General features: G+C 33.1%; 1 protein-coding gene across 2 annotated transcripts in view; it reads right to left on the bottom strand.

Annotated features, from left to right (window-relative positions):
- LOC118189993 (transmembrane 7 superfamily member 3-like) overlaps nt 1-19153 on the bottom strand; it is a 128546-nt gene that overhangs the window by 45761 nt on the left and 63632 nt on the right. For both annotated transcript variants that reach the window (XM_085808887.1, XM_085808888.1), the window contains exon 6: nt 13427-13507. In XM_085808887.1, coding sequence (XP_085665013.1) covers nt 13427-13507 — 81 coding nt within the window. The remainder of the gene's footprint in view (nt 1-13426; nt 13508-19153) is intronic.

Raw genomic sequence — 19153 nt, 5'->3', positions numbered from 1 at the left:
CGAAAAACTCCCTTTTGAAACCATTTTACAATCTTTTTTGGAAAAAGGGTGCTTATATTATACATACACATATCATGCAAAAAATAAAGAAATCGTTCAAATGGATTCGGGAATGGTCAAAATCGATATTTCCGTTGAAATACAATACCCGAAATTTTTTGTGGTTACAATACTTCATTTTCTTTGTACAAAGAAGTAAAAAAAATCTGATGTGGACACCACATGACTTCATTGTACGGCCTATTAAATTATATGCATTTTTTGCTGCATTTCATTTAAACTTATTTCCTCAAATTTCATTACACATATATTTATCATTCAATTAATCCAGTTCTCACTTCACGGCAAGTCAAAAACATATAAAAACCTCAAAATATCTTCATTAAAAATTGAAAAATATAGAAAAACATAAAACACCAAAAGTTAAAACAATTTAAAGACACCTTTTCACAATTCAAATTAGAGTTTCTACACAAAAATAAGCAATTTGGCCTGTGGGCAAAAAGGAAAATTTATCAGTACACAAAACTGAAAGTTTACTTTTAGTCCCACTCAGCAAAAAGACACTGGAACTGCAGACTTAATAAACTATTCTGCTAAGTTTCAAATGTAAACAAATATGGCTGATAAGTTAGGCTTAGCTGTACTTAAACAACATTTAAATTATTGATAATTCTACAACTAATTGCATGGAGAATAACTAAAGCCATAAAATCCTTAACCGGAACATAAAAGCAACATAATTCAATCATTTTTAAAGCAAAAACTGCACAATTTACCAACATATAAGAATAAAATAAAAGCTGAGCTCACCGAGACGAGTAACAGAGTGGATATATACACACACACACATATATATATATGTGTGTGTATGAATGTACGCTTACCCAGAAAGCAAGAAAGAAATACAGAAAGAATTTTAAGGAATATTTAAAAAGGAACTATTCAAATTTGAAAGATTTTGCAGAGACAATAATGAAGATTATAAATACGAACAAAGAAAGAATTGGAATTTGGCACTGAGTCTCAAATTTTGGACTCCAATTTTGGGCCAGTACCACTTTTTGATCATATAGCCAGCTTGTGCCGGCTAGGAGGATCGGGGCTGTGCCCTTATAATAATATTAATAATAATTATATATACAGATGGAGGACAAAATAATAGGAACACCTGTGAATAAGTATGATGTATTTCACACCTGCAGTACAGCCTCACCACCTAGTGAGCCATGAAGAGGAAGGTATCAGTCTCTCAACAGCAGTCACCTGCGTTGCATGCTTCAATCGAACTGTCTGTGAGAAGTTGAAATGTCAGACCTGTCAGAGTTCCAAAGAGAAATGATAGTTGGAGTGTGTTTAATTGGAGCATCGGTTACGGAAACAGCAAACCTTGTGGGTGTGCAAGGGGTATCAGCTGTTATGACAGCGTACACGAAAGAGGGTAAGACAACGTCTTCAAAGCACAACAGTGGCCGAAAGTAAAAGCTGGTTTATAGGCATAGACGGGTCTTGAAGAGCATAGTAGCCCGAAAGCACAAGCAGTGATTATCTGAGATAACATCCAAAATGAACAGTCATCTCCAGGACCCTGTTTCAACAAAAACTGTCAAAAGAGAACTTCATGCTGCGAGCATTTATGGCAGAGTGGCAATTCGTAAACCCTTGGTGACAGAAACTAATGCTTTCAAGCGACGCCAATGGTGCAGAGATCACAAAGACTGGCCCCCGCAGCAGTGGCAACAGGTAATATGGTCAGATGAATTGTCATTCACCTTATTTCAGACGACCTGACGCGTTTGTCTGGAGAACGCCCAAAGAAGCATTTGAACCTGACTGCCTCTTGCCGACTGTGAAGCATGGGGTATTATGGTATGACACCATTATGGTATGGGGTGCGATATCTTGGCGCGGTCTTGGGCCACTTGTTATTCTGCATGGGAGGATCACATTAAATCACTATCTTAGCATTCTAGGGGATCATGTCCATCCTTTTGTCCAGACTGTATTCCCTGGGAAGCGACCACTTTTTCAAGATGACAATGCCCCTATCCACACTGCTAGATGTACTTAAGAATGGTTCGAAGAGCATGACGATGCAATTGAACATCTCGCTTGGCCCCCTCAATCTCCAGACTTAAATATTATTGAACATTTATGGGCATAATTAAGACACAATAACACGCCGAATAAATACTAATTCAGAAGTCAAACAACAAAAATTTACGGTTTTGCAGCTGAAGATGATGGTTCGGTAAAACCATCGAAACTAGTCCTGTGAAAATTTTGTAGGTATAACGCTGATTTTTGTTGTTTGACTTCTGAATTAGTATTTATGGGCATATTTGGAGTCCAAACTTCGTTCCCTATTTCCACCTCCATCCGGACTTTCGGAATTAGAGACCGCTCTGCAGGAGGAATGGCTTAATATTCCTTTAAATACTGTCCACGGCCTTTGTGCATCTATCTCACATTGCATTCAATCTGTACTTCAGTCAAAGGTTGGTTCAACCACCTATTAATAAAGATTTTCCATTATTTCACAGATGTTTGTATTATTTTGTCCTCCATCTGTATATATATATGTATATATACATATATTTACATACTTTCAGTGCAGCCGATTTCAACCAAAAAGGAAGATGCACAACTACATGCAGTCCTATATGCAAAATTTCAACGTTCTGAGGCTACTCGTTTTTGAGTTATACGAGATACATACATATACTTTATAAACATTGTTAAATTCCATTTGATAGTGATCAAAATGGATATTTTCATTGAAATACGATACCCGAAATTTTTCGCGATTACAAAACTTCCTTTACTTCATACAAGGAAGTAAAAAGGGAACTTTAATCAAAGAATATATAAGTAGATATTCTTTTCTTTAATGTCATCCAAAAGCTTTGTTTACAAACATCTACTTAAACAGTTCGTTAATTTATTTTGTTTTGAAGGACTCAAATACGCTCTATAACAAAAAAAATCAAAGCACCAAGATGGAATATTCCGACTGCTTTGAAATTTTGTATGCATAAATGTTATGACCAAATATGCAAATGATTAACATTTGGCATCCAATGAATAAATACTGCGATCTCCAGTGTATTGGAACTGCGCATCCAGCAGATGTACTATATAAGGAGCTGCTTTTGAATTGTTGTTAAAAATTTCTGTTGCACTGCGATTTAGGTTACCTTTCAACGACTGAAAAAATGCCTCACCGTAGTATTTGAGCTCATTATGAGCAACTGTCAGAGTGTGAAAGAGCTCATATCATTGGATTGGAAGAGGCATGTCGGGCAAATCGGAGAATCGCTCGCCATATGAGTCGAAGCAATGCGGCGATTAGAAGATGCTAGCAAGAATAGGTGTACAATGGCAGATTTCAGCGTCATGATGGTAGCAGTTGACCTAGGACCACAACAGATTGGGAGGCCAGAGTGATTGTCAGATCAGCTGTCACAATGCCTGATTCATTGCTATCAACCATCAGACGTGCGACACGCACACAACTGTCTGCCATGACCATTCACAGATGGCTGATAGAGTGGACCATTATGCCCCCTGCCACTCACACGTGCACACTGTCTTTCCAGATTACAGTGATGCTTGGCTTGATTAGGTTAGAATGATGCTGACTGGGGATGAGTCTTTAGCAATGACCCCTGCTTCCAACTGTGACATGACGATCATCGAAGATGTATCTGGAGACGCCCAAAGCAGCGCGCCGATCCTGCTTTCACTATTGAACATCACACAGGCCCTCAACTAAGAGTTATGGTCTGGGGTGCCATTCTGAGACGTGTTTTACTACAGTTCCTTTTGCAGTACCCTGGCCTTATTTTTCAGCAAGATAATGCCAGACCACGTATGGCACATGTTGCTAAGAACTGTCTTACAGCTTTTCCTACACTTCCTTGGCCAGCCAAATCGCCAGATCTCTCTCCCATCAAGCATGTCTGGGATATGATGGGAAAGCGACTGCATCTACCAGGGAATTTTGATGACATAACCTGACAATTGGAGCAAATTTGTCAAGAAATACCGCAGGAAACCATCTGGGAGCTTTATCAGTCTATGCCATGCGTGTGGCAGCTTGCATCCCGGCTAGAGGTGGGTCAACACCTTATTGAACTCGTTACTTTGTAACTATGTAACTCTGAAATAAAGCATTCAATTGTTCTGAAATTTTAATCATTTTCTATTCTGTACATAATCTTCCTATCCACCAATTTTTATTTCCATCGGACATCTCCTTCTTGGTGCATCAATTTTTTTTTTTTAAATTTCATCAATTTTCTTAACAGTGTCTGAGGGCATTTTTAAAACCTCTTTCATCACAATGTCATATTCTGCCAATAAACTGACATCAGACAAAAAATTACTTTTGCATGTATCTGAGTCCGCAAAAATTACATAAAAAATTACAAATCTTGAATTAAATATCCCAGTTAGTTTTTGTCGCACGGAAGTCAAACTTCTTATAATTCCGCATGTATCTGAGTCCTTTCTCTGTGTCTGCGAAAACTATTGTTATTTTTTGCCAATTTTAAAGTTATAATTCTGCATGTATCCGAGTCCTTTCCCTGTGTCTGCGAAAACTATTGTTATTTGTTTGCCAATTTTAAAGTTATCTTGATTTAGTCTCTCTGAAACTGATTTAATCTTTTACAGGCTTTCCCAATATTTAATCAATTAGTTGTTTCGCAGTTTTTGTTTTCAATGCAGCTTCGATGACAAAAACTTCCCTCAGGCTCTTTTTATTTGTATGGATAATGTTTCCCAGTGCTGCGTTCCTGTCGACCACACCGTGCCCTTTTACCTGAAATTAACCAACATGGTTCGCAATAGTCTTAGGCATATAAGTAGAGTAAATCATTTCATTCAATATATAATGAATCAAGAAGAAAATTTAATAATATCTTTCAATATTTTATGCCTATTGAAAACAGCATATTCTGTATCATTTAAAAAAATTATAAGCAATTTATTTCACATTTTTCTCTACCTTAATTTCTTATCTAACATTAGTTTTAATAATTTTACTGTTACCATTCCATTACCTATCATCTGCACGAGCTAAAATTAATGCAGCCTCATTGACATACCAAATTCCCACGAGTGACCGAATGTGCTGAACAGCAGTAATTCATGTTATGAAGGAAACATAGAGAACAGTATAAGTGCATAAACGTTTTTGCTGTTTTTCTATGTGTAAGTAAATATAAGTTACTTTCTCTCATGTAGTGTGCTTTCCATTAGGCAAGTAGCACTCTCGTTCTTTGACATAATTAACTTTATGAATAAACAGTATGTCAACTGCGTGAGACTGTAAGGAACAATATCCAGACCAAAAATCGCTATTTTCATCTTTCACAACTTTTAAAAATGTAAATAAAATATTTAACTGAATTTAGCAAGCCTTAAATTAAATTACAATTAAAAATTAATTAAATTCCACTTTCATGTTTTAAATAAAAGATGGAATTAAAACATTATCATGAGATTTATGTAAATAAAGTAATTGTATGACCAAGCTTTAAGAATAGGTGTAAGATCTACTATGCCCAAAAAAGGTAGTAATTCTTACCCTCCGCCAACTCACTTTTTTCATAGTTATGAGAAAATTTTATATGTGGCTATAATACAAAATCATTTCCTAAAACTGAGAGTTCTGGTAATTCTAGTGAACTTCAGAAGTCCTGAATTTCTGATGCCTTTGTCACATGCTCATTTCAAAAATTCAGAACTTGTTCTCACAATAAGCTCGAGCAACAGTCTATCCCCAGTTATCATAATGACTTGAAAGTCTAGAGGGGATTCCAGACAAAAGCTTTTTTGCCTTGTATTTGTTTTCTATTCAGTTTAATTTTGGTGAATGTAACACTGAGTTCAGCTTTTATACCTGCTTCCCAGGCCTCCCTAACTGCATCATATGAAGCAGATACAGGGCCCTTGGAATCTTTAAATAAGATGGATTCATAAATGAGTTTATCAGGATATTCAATGGCCCCTAAGTCTTAGGGCTCCTATGCAACAGCATTCTTTGCATACCCTTATTTAAGCCACTGACTTTTAATACTATGCCAGTTATCAACAAATATTTAAAAGTTAAATAAATCTCTGAAGCTTTGGAATGAAAAAATGCTAAATTTTTTTGAAAATATGCCTAAAAAATATCTAGTTTAAGATGATGTGCAGATTTTTATAGGTTTTAATACATAACTATTTTCGAGGAATTTATGAAAACTATTCAATTTTTTTAATTAATCAAAAAATGTCTTAATTTAATTTGGATCAAAGCTACATTTCACATCACAAAGAAGAAGCAAGAAAGTTAGATTTTAAAAACGATATTATTGAATATGCAGAGTGTCCAGAATTAAAGAACCCTATTTCAAAACTGCCTACAGGCAAAACCAGTCATGAGAAAATTGTGAAATTTTGTGGTAGACTTAACAAAGGGATGGGAATGTCTTTAAAAAAAAGTTACAACAAGTTCCACATGATGGCCATCCTTTTCAGCTACCATCTGAAATTGCAATATAATAAGTTCCACAGTAAACCAAAGTGTGTGCTGGGAAATGTTGAGCACATGGCATGAAATGCTAGCTTTAAAATCAGGTAAAGTTCTTGTACTGTCATGAATTATATCTTTCAAATGCCCCCAAACTAAAAATTGCATGGATTGAGGTCTGGGGATCAGGAAGGCCACACCTTTCTAAAGTGCTGGGTGATGACACGATCCTTTGTAAAATGTTTAAGAACATTCATAACAGGTGCAATGTGTGAAGGAGCTGCATTTAGCATAAAGAGTGTATGTACAAGTCTCTGATGTGCTTGCACAGGCAGAACAATTTTGTTCTCCAACAGGGATGCATATCGCTGCCCAGTAATCGAGCATGTTTCTGGATCTGTAGAACTTAATTCCCCAAAGAAGTATGGGTCCAGAATAAATAATGCAGAAAATCCCCCACCATATCATCACTTGCAACGCAATGGAACCTCTAAGATAGGGCACGGATTTTCTGGTTCACAATTTTGGCAGCTGTGAGTACTCACTGCACTGTCCAAATGAAAATGTGCTTCGTCTGCCCAAAGGATATTCCAAGGTCATTCTGAATGGACCTCAAAAATGAACAAGAAACTGAAATTAAAAACACAGTCGAGCATTAAAATCATATGGAAGCAACCATTGCACCAGTGGAACTTTGTAGGGGTAATATTGGAGGGTTTTTCACAAGATCTCATGGACAATTCACGGCCTATTCAATGTCTCTGCTACACACTGGAAAGTAGTAGTGAAATTTTGAAGCTGTGTCCTCTACCATCTGAAGCACAACTAAGGTTTGTTCCTCTTCTCGGATGAATAGAAAACAATCCTGTTTCTTCAGATTTCATTATCATTCTTCGAACGTTTTTAACATTCATTGGAACTCTTTGAATCCCCTTCAAAATTCAAAATTACTGTAGAGCAGGACCTGAATATATTCAGTCCCATAATTTCAGAAATTTGTTAACAGGAAGAATGCTCTATTGCATTATACACGAAGAGTGATAGTTCTAGCGGGCCAATATGGCCATAGCTCTAGCAGGAAAGTCCTGTGCTCTCAGGAAACCACCTTTTACATCTCACTGTGTCATTACTTGCGCTGAACTCCCAGAGGGGGAAGATTCCTTCACTCGTACATAACAAAAGTGTTCATATTCTGACCCTAATGAAAATACTTCTTTTATCTCTTTGTCCCTTGGTCTTCTCTTTGTCTTCCAGGCTGCAACCGGATTTATTAAAAAGGGAACCTCATTGCACCAGGATTTCACCTATGGACTGAAAAAGATACTATTGCAATCTGAAATAATTCATCCTAGACTAAGAACCTCTATACGACCTTATCACAGCAGGTATAAAATTTTGTTTCGCTGCGGAACGAGACAAGGGCAGACTAGATGACGCTATCTTAATTTGAATGAAATTATGTAAATGTATGCTTAATGTAAATACATGTTTAATGTATCTTTAAGTACTCTAAAATACGAAATGTTGTTTTAATGCTGAAAGCAGTTTGTGTAATAAATACCTTATTGAAAGAGTCATAAAAACATTAAAAATCTATCTGTTTAGTAAGTTAGTGTTAAATTAATTTGATAAATTATTGGAATAGTTACAAAATTACTGTTTTGATGAAACAATTTTACTAACAATGTGTGATCTTGTAAACTTATTGCCACTATGAGCAGCAAGCAGACTGAAAACAAAATCTCCTCAAATTTAATAGGTTTTATAACAGCTGCTGCCTGACATCAACAAAGATTTTCATTTTTACTATAGGTTTTCAAAGTAAAATGGCCTTTGTGACACTATTTGTAATTAATATTTTCTTCACTGAAAGACATTCCCATCCCTTCATTAAGACCCCCCCCCACACACACACAAAACATGTTCCACACGATTAAATGATATTCACAATTTTGTGACTGATTTCGTCTGTAGTTTTTTTTAACTTTCGTCTGTAGTTTTTCGTTCTTTGTAATAGTGTTCTTTAATTCTGGACACCCTGTATACAAGCTTCTCACTTCTTGCTTTCACTCCATTTGCTAATAAGAATAAATGAAAATTTGTTTTTGAATGAAGTAAACATTACATAGACGGGAGTAACTCTCGTCGTATGAAAAAAATCATCTAACAGAAAATATAGACACAAATGTTTCATCTCAAATTTTGATTTTAAAAAAAGTAAAAACACTTGTGATTTCATCATCTTCTTTACCTTCATTTGTGATGCAACATTCTGGAGGAGATGAACCATACACTTATAAATTACAACCATACACTTATAAATTACCATACACTTATAAACAAATTACTTTGGATAAAATCCTACAAAAATTAATTGTTTTAAAACATTTTTGAAAACAGCCAAAATGAAATGGTTGAAAATGTGTTAATATTTTCTACAACAACTTGTGATGAAATGGGCACAGCCATTGATAAATTAGGGTGAAAACTTTCAAGAAAATTATGCCACGAGAATAGGGAAGAGACAAAGCCTTGACACAAATAAAAATTAAAAAGATGCATACTTACTATGGAAATATACCAAATTCTATCAATATATTTGAATTTGTTAACATTAAATGCTATTGAAAATAAATTTAAAACAAAACTGCTCATATCATTTTTAGGAAACATAATTTAAAGCATGATTTTACGTGTAGAACTGAAATATTGGAAAAAAATTTGCATGTAATTAAAAAAAAGTATGATTTTTTTCCTGACAAAATATATAAGTTAAAACAAAGCTATATAAAAATCTAATATATATATATACACTAAGCCACAGTTTTGAGACCTGAAAAACCATGTATCAATGAAATTGAATTTCATTGATCAGCTGAAAGAAACAGAAGACACAAAACAGTTCCCCTTTTTTTACTCACTACACATTTACATCAAGTAATTTAGCACGGATAGTTTGGAATAAATGCTGACAAATTACACAGCTATGTCAAAATACATTGAAAAATTAACCATCGCACACCATACAAAGTAATTACATTTTCATACTGTGACATTAAGTAATAAATCTCTAGATGTAGATATACTGTCTACTGGGCCAGCGCTAGGGATTTTGGGATCCACCAGGGAATTAAAAAGTGGCACCTTTTAGAATATTTTTATTTTTACTTTTTGGGGGTATTACAGTATACTTGTTTTGGTTGGGGGAGGAAGGACTATGCTAAGAAAAACACATAACAAATTTTTGTAGAACTTCCTTCAAATATCTAATTCAATTTATGCATGATTCTTTTTTACTAAACATAAAAAAATTAAGGATGTTTTGTGACATGGTAATAATACCTATAAGTTTATTTTTTTCATTAAGTTTGATTTCTAAGATGAGCATGCTATGGCAACTACATCAACAAGTAAAATAAAAAATATTTTAAACAAAACTGATAACCTGGAAAATATTACACTGCTAGATAAGTCAATACGTCAATTATGTTTTAAAGTTATCCTTCCCGATCTTTAACCATATATCTCATCGTAAACATCAGTATACCACCATACAAAATAATTCTGAAAGCAAGACAGTATTTTCATAAATCTTCATTTTTAGTTTCTATCAAAGATACAAACATCATGGTTCATTTAGCTTGTTTTATATATCATACCCTTAGTACACTTAAACTGGAAGTTTTGAAACAAGCCAAATGGGCCATGATGCTTTGTATCTTTGATAGAAACTAAAAATGAAGATTTAAGAAAATACTGTCATGCTTTCAGAATTATTTTGTAAGGTGGTATACTGATGTTTACGATGAGATATATGGTTAAAGATTGGCAAGGATAAATTTAAAACACAAATCTTTTATTAACTTACCTAGCAGTGTAATATTAGTGAATAATTAGTTTGTCTAGTTGATCGACTTGGTTTGAAACTTCAAAACACTTTTTCCTTGACAAGTTCTGTTTGAAGCTTCAAATATAAGAGATTAACCAACGTTTTTGGTACTCATATGTATCCATTTTTAATGTATTTAGCATTTTCGGTTCAAATATTGTTTGTTAAAATTTTTCTTTTTGCAATGTGTTTTGGAAAAAGGGATCGGTTGATTTCAAATTTTCTTATGGCCTTTTTTTAGGAACATTAATCCTAACCTTTTAAAATTTATTTATAAAATTTAGCAGCACTAGGCACTAATTTTGAACTTGCTAGTTCTTTAGTATTTTTTAGTATTTGGGCTACTTTACTTATTTCAGATATTAATACTAAATTTAGCTACTGGATTTATAATGATTTTTTATTGTGTGTTGAAACTGTCACATTTTAAAGTTTCATTAAGTTTCAACAGCATATTTACATTCTGTTCCTTCTTCTATTATCTTTCACTATTACTTTTCCCCTTAATTTCAAGCTTATTTTGGTAACATGGATCTGTCCTACATTCTAATAAAATGTCCTTACCTTTTAACGAGTTATACAACAAAGTCAACATTCATACTTTACCCCAGAATCGTCTGCTGATAATATATGCATGTTATGATGTATTTATTATGGTAAGAACAAGGTACCAAATTATCAAATAAATTTTTTATTTAACGTCAAATACGCTTTTTTGGGGTATTTTAATCCAAATTTTTTTTCTTCATGCTGGTCTTTTTAATTAAAATACATAATTTCATAAAACACACAATAAATTTCCTGTAGATGATACATGAGAAGTCGAAATGCTTCAATTTTACATTCCCATTGAGAATGTAATGGCTATTTCAATATCAAACTTTATAAATACTTCAAAAGAATTGCTCATCATAGTGAACTAAAAGATGCTCAAGTCTTTTTTTTTTGGGGGGGGGAAGGTGTCATTTATTATTAAAGCAAGAGCTAGATATATATATAGAACCAAAATGCTCTTTAGATATGTATTTCAAGGTAAATTTTAATATTAATCTTTTCTTCTTTCCCATTTGCTCCACTGTCATATACTTAAAAGCTAATATATGAGAGATAATATTACATTTTTTATAAATGTTAAATTACTGCTTGATATAAATGACAATCTTCAGTTATAAACTAGAAAGACTAAAAGCTTATACACTAATTTTGATTATTTCATTAAAACCTACAGTAATTTATGAAAAGCATTTCAATATTAAAAAAAAACCTTAAATATATCAGAAAATGCCAGAATTTTATTTGGATCAAACCTTAATTTTAAATCATGAAAGAAACAAAGAGGTTTAGTTAAAAAAGATGTATTTTTAAATATATACCAAATTTGATTAACATTACTGAACAAAAATTGCAAATGCTAATTAAAAAAAAAATCTGGATGTGTAATTTTCAGAAATCTGGCACTTTGACAAAATTTGAGGTGTAGAATTGAAATAATGAAAGAGATCAGCATGTAATTTAAGAAAATGTCTGATTTTGCATCAAAATACATGTTAGCTATATATAAATCTAATACATAAGCTAAGTTGCACTTTCAAGATCTGAAAAACACAAACTGAATTTCCTTGATTAATTGAACAGAATGGAAGACAAAGAAAAGCCCCCCTTTCTTTGGCTGGCAGTACACTACTATCAGATAAACTTAGCATGGGCACTTTGGAATAAAAGCCGATACATTATATGGATATCACAAATAACACTGGAAAATTAACCACTGTACAATTTACAACATAACTGCATTTTCATATTGTGACATGAAACAATAAATATGAAGATCAGCAAAGCAACAACCTTGTTTTTGGTGCAGACTTTAGTCAAGACTATTGATTTTGAGGGAAAACAGGTTCAGGTCCCTCTTCATTAGAAAAGATTATCAATGAATTATCATCAGCAACAAATCTGATTTCAGCATTACTGTTTATTTTTTTTCCTTTTCTGTTTGTTTGCCTCCTCATGTTAAGTCATGTCACTCAGATAAACAAAAAATTGCCTCTTTTTAGTATTATGTATTCCACACTCTCAAAGTTTGTTCCTCAGAATCTTTACTTGCTAATGAACTAAAAATTATTTGAGATCAGTTGCCACTGACCAAGGATTTTCTTTTGTGATCATTAATAAAGGCCTTTAAAACATTTTCAGCCTTTCCACAAAGAAGATATTCTGCTGTTAGAAATAACATAAATAAACTTGTCATGCTTTCATTTCATCCTTCTGTCTGTCATAAAATTGCATGAATTCTTCAGAAGTTAAATTTTCAAATCACTTTCTTACCTATCAATAAACTCCATGTATTAATTCTTAAGATTCCATTTCTGACTTGGAATTTATAGCATTTCTTCTCAGTGGGGTTCCAGATATATCGGCAAACTAAAATAGTATTAAAATTTAGCATCAAGGAACATGAATCTTATGCCCAAAAAGATGATATTAACAAGTCTTAGATAGCTAATTATGCTTGGAAATAGAATCACAATTTTGCCTTTGGGTCTGCAAGAATTATACAAAAAGCGTCTTCCATGGATGACTTGGATTTTCTTGAAGTTTTCCACATTCACAAAGATTTATTTTGTTTAGTTAATGACTTCAATTTCAATCTAGATCTTCCTAACACTTTTAAAATTCTATCAACTTAATTTTTCAATTTTCATTACTATTTATGCCAACCTTCATTTCAATTTCTGCTACCTTCTCATTTGCTTAGCTCCTTTTCGGTATAAATACACCATGGCTTTCCCTTTGTTGCATATTTCTTTGCTGCTGATACTGAAGGACCTGTACCTGCTTGCCTTCAAAACTGATAGTCTTGATTAAAATCTATGCCAAACACAATGTCATTGCCTAATTTTATGTTCTATTTTAGAGTGTTTCTCTTCTCTCCTAAATTTAAAGATGTAGATAAATTGGCTATATAAAATTTTAGCATTACTTTTTCGTATAAATTGGTGACATATGTTTTTACTTACTCTGCTTTGAAAAATCACAATATCTTCCAAGAAACACAATGGCAATGAAGAAGGATGCAAGGAATCCAAAGAAAAACATTGCTTAAAAAAATGAATAAAATCAAACATCAAAAGTAAGAAATAATGAAATTAGTCAACTCGAAACAAACAATAGAAAATTTAATATTACAAATCATTACAATAAAGCAGAATTTCTATAGGAAATGCAAAAAGAAGGCAAAATATGCAAGATAACAACAGTGATAGCAAAAGATTTCACAATATTTAGGAACTGTGTTAATCCACAACAATCCATAACTAAATTGGACGTAATCAGGAATATAGTATAAATACTGTTAAATTATCCATCAAAAATAAATTATTAAATTACAAAAATTAATTAAATCTATAGCTATTAATCTTGTTTTCCACAGATTCTAATTGAAATACAAGGGGACAAAAGGACTCTTCTTTCTGTTTTAAATGCTGATTTAATTTAAGAAACTGAAATTATTCTCTATTAAAAATATAAATACTTAAAATATTATACTCTAATATTTTAAAATACAGGTCAATTGTTAACAATATTTTCTGTTAATTATAATGTAAGTTATTCTTCCTTCTTGCACTTTTTTAAAAAACTACTATTAGATTAATAATAATTTGGGGTTAACTGTTGACATCGTGCCTAGTATTACTCTGGTTAATCAAGAGTCTGCAGTACTTATAAAAATAATAATGTGAAACTATGTTAATAATATTTATTACATGAAAACATGTCAACTATCACTTTAAAATACATCCAATGGGGAAACATAAATAGTACATAAATTCCTATAGGAATAATTTTTATGTATTTTCTATGACTATAAATTTTTTTTTCAAATGCATAAATTTTTCAATCAGATAACAGAAAAATGATGTGAAGTTTGATTTAAACCCTACAGACTGCATTTATAAACATTTGCTGTATCGTCAATATAATGTTTTGGCTGTCACATAACATAAATATTTCCCTCTAGTTTTCTGTCTCAAATTTAGGTCAAATAGTGCCAAATGCATTCTTTCTTCAGCAGCAGTGTGTAACATTGCACTTACTGTTCCCACTCTGCTATTAGATTATACGTTCTCTTATAATCAATGCCTAGATACAGATCAAAACTTTTAATAAGTCTGCATTTATAATACCTAATACTGCCATCTTGTTCATTCTGATTTTGTAAACCTACTTACATAGTATAGTTTGGGTTCCTTCTGGTATACCAATGAAACTCATATGCCTAATTTCCTTTTAAGATGATCTTTGAAGAAATGTCAGTCCGTTTTTTTAACATGGGCAAATGTTGAGACATACAAATATATAAAAAAACTGAAGTGAAGTACTGTAAATGTTTGCTGCTACACAAAATACACCTTTAAATTTGGCAAAGTATAATAAAATAGAGTACTAATAATACTAATAATAAATATTTGTCATATATAGTTTTTGATTTTTACAATTATTTTTTATCAGATTTGAAAGTGAAAAGTAAGAGCACCACTCCATTCAAGCTTATGGCTACTTTTCTATACTGACAAATATTTAATTTTTCAGGATAATAGTGCTTATTTTTTGACATCTAAAGATCAAGTGACATCAAGTCATCACAATGAAATTTATTCATTAAAATGTATTCTTGTAGCAAAAACTATATTTTTAATTTGAATTAACAATGCAGCAAAGAGTTTTCTTTTATGTCACAGCCATCTTTTGCCAGCTATAAAACTAGGTGAATACTTTTTCACATCATTTGCTGCAGATTGCACAGGTTTTATAATGTTTTGTAACCCTTAGTAACTTGAAGCAAACAGCCATTTTCTGATGAATGTTCCCCCTCTTACTCCTAATTATTAATAAAAATTGGTTTAACCCGTTAGCCGCTGGTGTTGCGTTGACGCAATGGTCAAAATAAATGCGTATATAAATATAACTACGTAAGATATTTTTTACCAGCAGATGATTTTGTGCAGATAACAAATATATACGCTCAGCACAAAAAAAAAAAAAAAAAAAAAAAAAACCAGAATTTATTGCATCTGAAGCCTATATGAGAAGATTTATTGGAATATTATTGCTTACAGGATATCATTCTTTAGCTCAAGAAAAAATGTATTGGTCTTTTGATAAGAACATTTCTGTTCCTGTTGCACAAGAATTGATATCTCGCTTGCAGTACAGGAATATGAAGCAGAATTTGCATTTGACAATAGTCAAATTGACTGATAAATTATATGAGGTGAGACCGTATCTAAACTTACAAAATATCACCACTTTTTACTACTGGAAATATAAAGTCTCTTTTAGATTTCAGACATGAGAATGCATTATTCCTTTTGCAAACTCCTATTGAGAGTGTAGAATTAGCCAGAAATAGATCAGCAACAGGAAGACCTAGTAAATTCAGCATTCAAAAACCATTGCATGGAGATGGTAGATATTTTATCGTAAAGTCCGTTGATAACAAAAGACTTTGTTGTAAAGAGTATCATAGCCAGACTGTTTACAAATGCAAACTATGTAATACAGCTTTACATCAAGATTGTAATCAAGCTTTTCATGCTTGAATCTTTCAGTTGAAATAATCTGTATTTGTAAAAGAAATACAATGTATACTTTAATATTAAATTAATTACAAGTAAAGTGAATTGTAGATTCATAAAACGTTATACAGCTAAAAAATAATTCTGCACTCCACTCAAAAGAAACATCAAACGAGTACAATCCTACTCACTAAACATCCCTAGTCTTATTCCGCTGACGTTGTGCGAACGCAACACTCGCTTTTCCCGCAGGTAAGAGCATTTTTTTATTTTCAATGCAAATTTATGTTATAAATGCTTAAATTAATATTTGTTATTATTTTCATGAGAAAAGAAACATTCCTTGTAGTTTTGGCGGTTAATGTGTTAATTGTGAATCATCAAAAGGTACTCCTTTCTGTGTAGCAGGCCTCGCAAGCCTGTTTCTGCCTGTACTATGTTCACCACTCATAAAGAGACTACTGAAAAATGAATGATGACTGAATGGCTGAAACTGCAAAGCACTGCAATTCTTTTATTCAACTCAGTCAATTTCTCTTATAATATGCTCTTCAAAAACATCCATTCCCATATAACCCTACGTGTTTTTTTGTTTATTGTTTAGTAAGGCAAAAAATAATGAGGGTCATCTGCCTACAGAGAGGGATGCCATTGATGACTTCCAAATAAAAACCAGCTCTCTTACATTATACCCAAGAAAATCCATATAATTATTTATGAATCCAAGTGTTGGTATTAGAATCTAATTGAACTTGGTGCTTGAACTGCACCAGAGCTAAGCTCTGACACTTTTCAGTTTCTGAGATACAGTTCTAGCTGAAGAACACTAAAATAACATGACCTTCAAAAGTAAGTGCTCAGTATTTTTCAAGATTTTGCATACCCATGGTAAGCCATACAACATACTAATAAGAGCATTATTTTATTTAAAACTTTTTTCAAATCAGGCTTGAGTAAAAAACTATAGTTTTGCAAAATTAAAGCCACTACTCATATAGAATACTGTGAAAAAATTATGACTCTTTTTGAAGAATCATATAACAATGGGGTAAGATAAAAATATCAACCCCCCCCCCAAATATAAACAATTGCTGCATTAAAAATACACTTTAACTGCTTTTATAATATATTATTTTTACATAGAAATATGATGCTTGATTTTTCTTATACATTACTCTTTAAAATTTAACATCAAAAGTGCCCATGACCAGGTGAAATTCATGACTTTGATCACTGGTAGTCTTACCATAAGATTGATTTCTAAGAGAATGAACTGATGGTGTGAATTGAGTTTGTTCCTCAAGTAATGTAAACACAAAACTTTTAGTTTCAAAATGAAAGAAACTAATTATTAACAAAGCATATTTTACTACACAAGTATTCACTTCAAAGACAAATAGTCCAAGCTACCATATTATAAATTATCCATATACCAAAAACATTCACTATTCTGTAAGGTTATTCTGAAAGTACATTGCTGACCATTAAAATTTTAACACCAGGAAGGAATGATCTGACAAACTTCAAAATGAATGAAAAAGAAAGTATGAAAGGAAGAAGTCAGGATATGCAAATGATTAGTATTTCAGTGCATTTAGACAATGAAGGAGGGTGAAACGCATCAGAAGCACTGTATAAAAGAAAAGTTGTGTAGTGGATTTCTCATTCAGAAAGAGCTTTATAAGGTTGGAGTTTGCTCAGAATAAGCCTCGAATAAGAAGAGAAAATGCTTACCAGCAAGTTTCAGAATTCGACAGACAGAATTGTTGCCTATCGAAAGTGTAGATTATCGATCTGTGATATCGGCAGTTGCACTGGTTGACATCCAACCACTGCCATGCGAATCTGGAATCAATGGATTGCTGAAGATCATACTGAACGGCATGCAGGATCTTAATGACCTCCCATGACTAATGCCAGAGAGGACAGACATATTGTGAGGTCAGCCCTGCAAAACTGTACGACCATATCACAGACCATTAGTAAGGAAATAGGCATGTTTGCAGTATGCCCAGTAGCAGCTCATAAGGTGCATCGACGTTTGCAGTAGCATGGACTATCAGCAAGGTGACAATCACTTCGCCTTCCCTTGACAATGCAGCACAGAGAGAGACGGCAACTCTGGTGTGCCAAACAACAAAGCTGAGTACAGAAGTGGCACAATGTCACTTATTCAAAAGAGTCCTGGTTCTATGTGCAGTATTCTGATGGCCATATACATGTCTAGAGTGTCTGAGGAAACCACACGTTGCCTGCTTGCATTCGATATTGGCACAGGGGCCCTGCACCTGGTGTGATGGTTTGGGCAGCCATTGGGTACACGACACACACATCTCTAGTTCAGATCAATGGTAATTTGAATGCAGATGGGTACATTTCTGACATCTCACAACCACTGGTTGTGCCCTATCTTCAAGGTCTGCGAAATGCCCTCTTCAAACAAGATAATGCAAGACCACATGTTGCAGGTTATATTCTGACTTTCCTCGACACACAGTGGTATTTGAATGCTGCCATGGTCTGCACGGTCTCCAGATCTGTCACCCATTGAAAACATCTGGTCATGGGTAGCTGAGAGACAGGCCTGCTACCCTTCTCCAACTAATACAGTTGATAACGTGTGGCACAGACTTGAAGCAGCATGGAATGAGTTGCCCATTTCTGTCATCCACGCCCAGGTTGACTCCATGCCTAATGAAGTAAGGGGCGTTTTAGCTGCCAGGCATGGCAGCTGTTTCTACTAATTTTGCACCCCTCTAAACCTCCAAAAGGCTTACAAATTTAATCATTTTGTCTTCATGCCATACTGTTTACGTGCAATAAATATCTTTCTTGTATTTGCATGGTGTTGAAATTTTAATGGCCAGCAGTGTATTTATTATTCATTTTATTTTTATAATATATTTATGTATTTACTATTTATTTTATTTAAGACAATGATAGGTCTTACAGTTTGCTTTAATTGCTGAGAATTAATCACTTATTATTTTATTCATAAAATTTTTTTAACATTCTTTTAATGGCTTAGCATAGGACTCTAGCATTTCTAATTCTAGATACTATGCTCTGGAAAATTGCCAGTGTTCAGCAGTCAAACACAGTTGGCCACTGGTGAGCTTACAATTTTTTTTTAACGTTCCCTTAAAAAATAACAGTTTAACTAGAAAT

The sequence above is a fragment of the Stegodyphus dumicola genome, chromosome X2 (genome assembly GCF_044657685.1).
Source record: "Stegodyphus dumicola isolate Sdum_Otavi_A_Nest chromosome X2, ASM4465768v1".
In the NCBI taxonomy this organism is placed as follows: domain Eukaryota; kingdom Metazoa; phylum Arthropoda; class Arachnida; order Araneae; family Eresidae; genus Stegodyphus; species Stegodyphus dumicola.
Note: the sequence above shows the minus strand (reverse complement) of the source record. Positions and strands in the feature narration are given on the sequence as shown.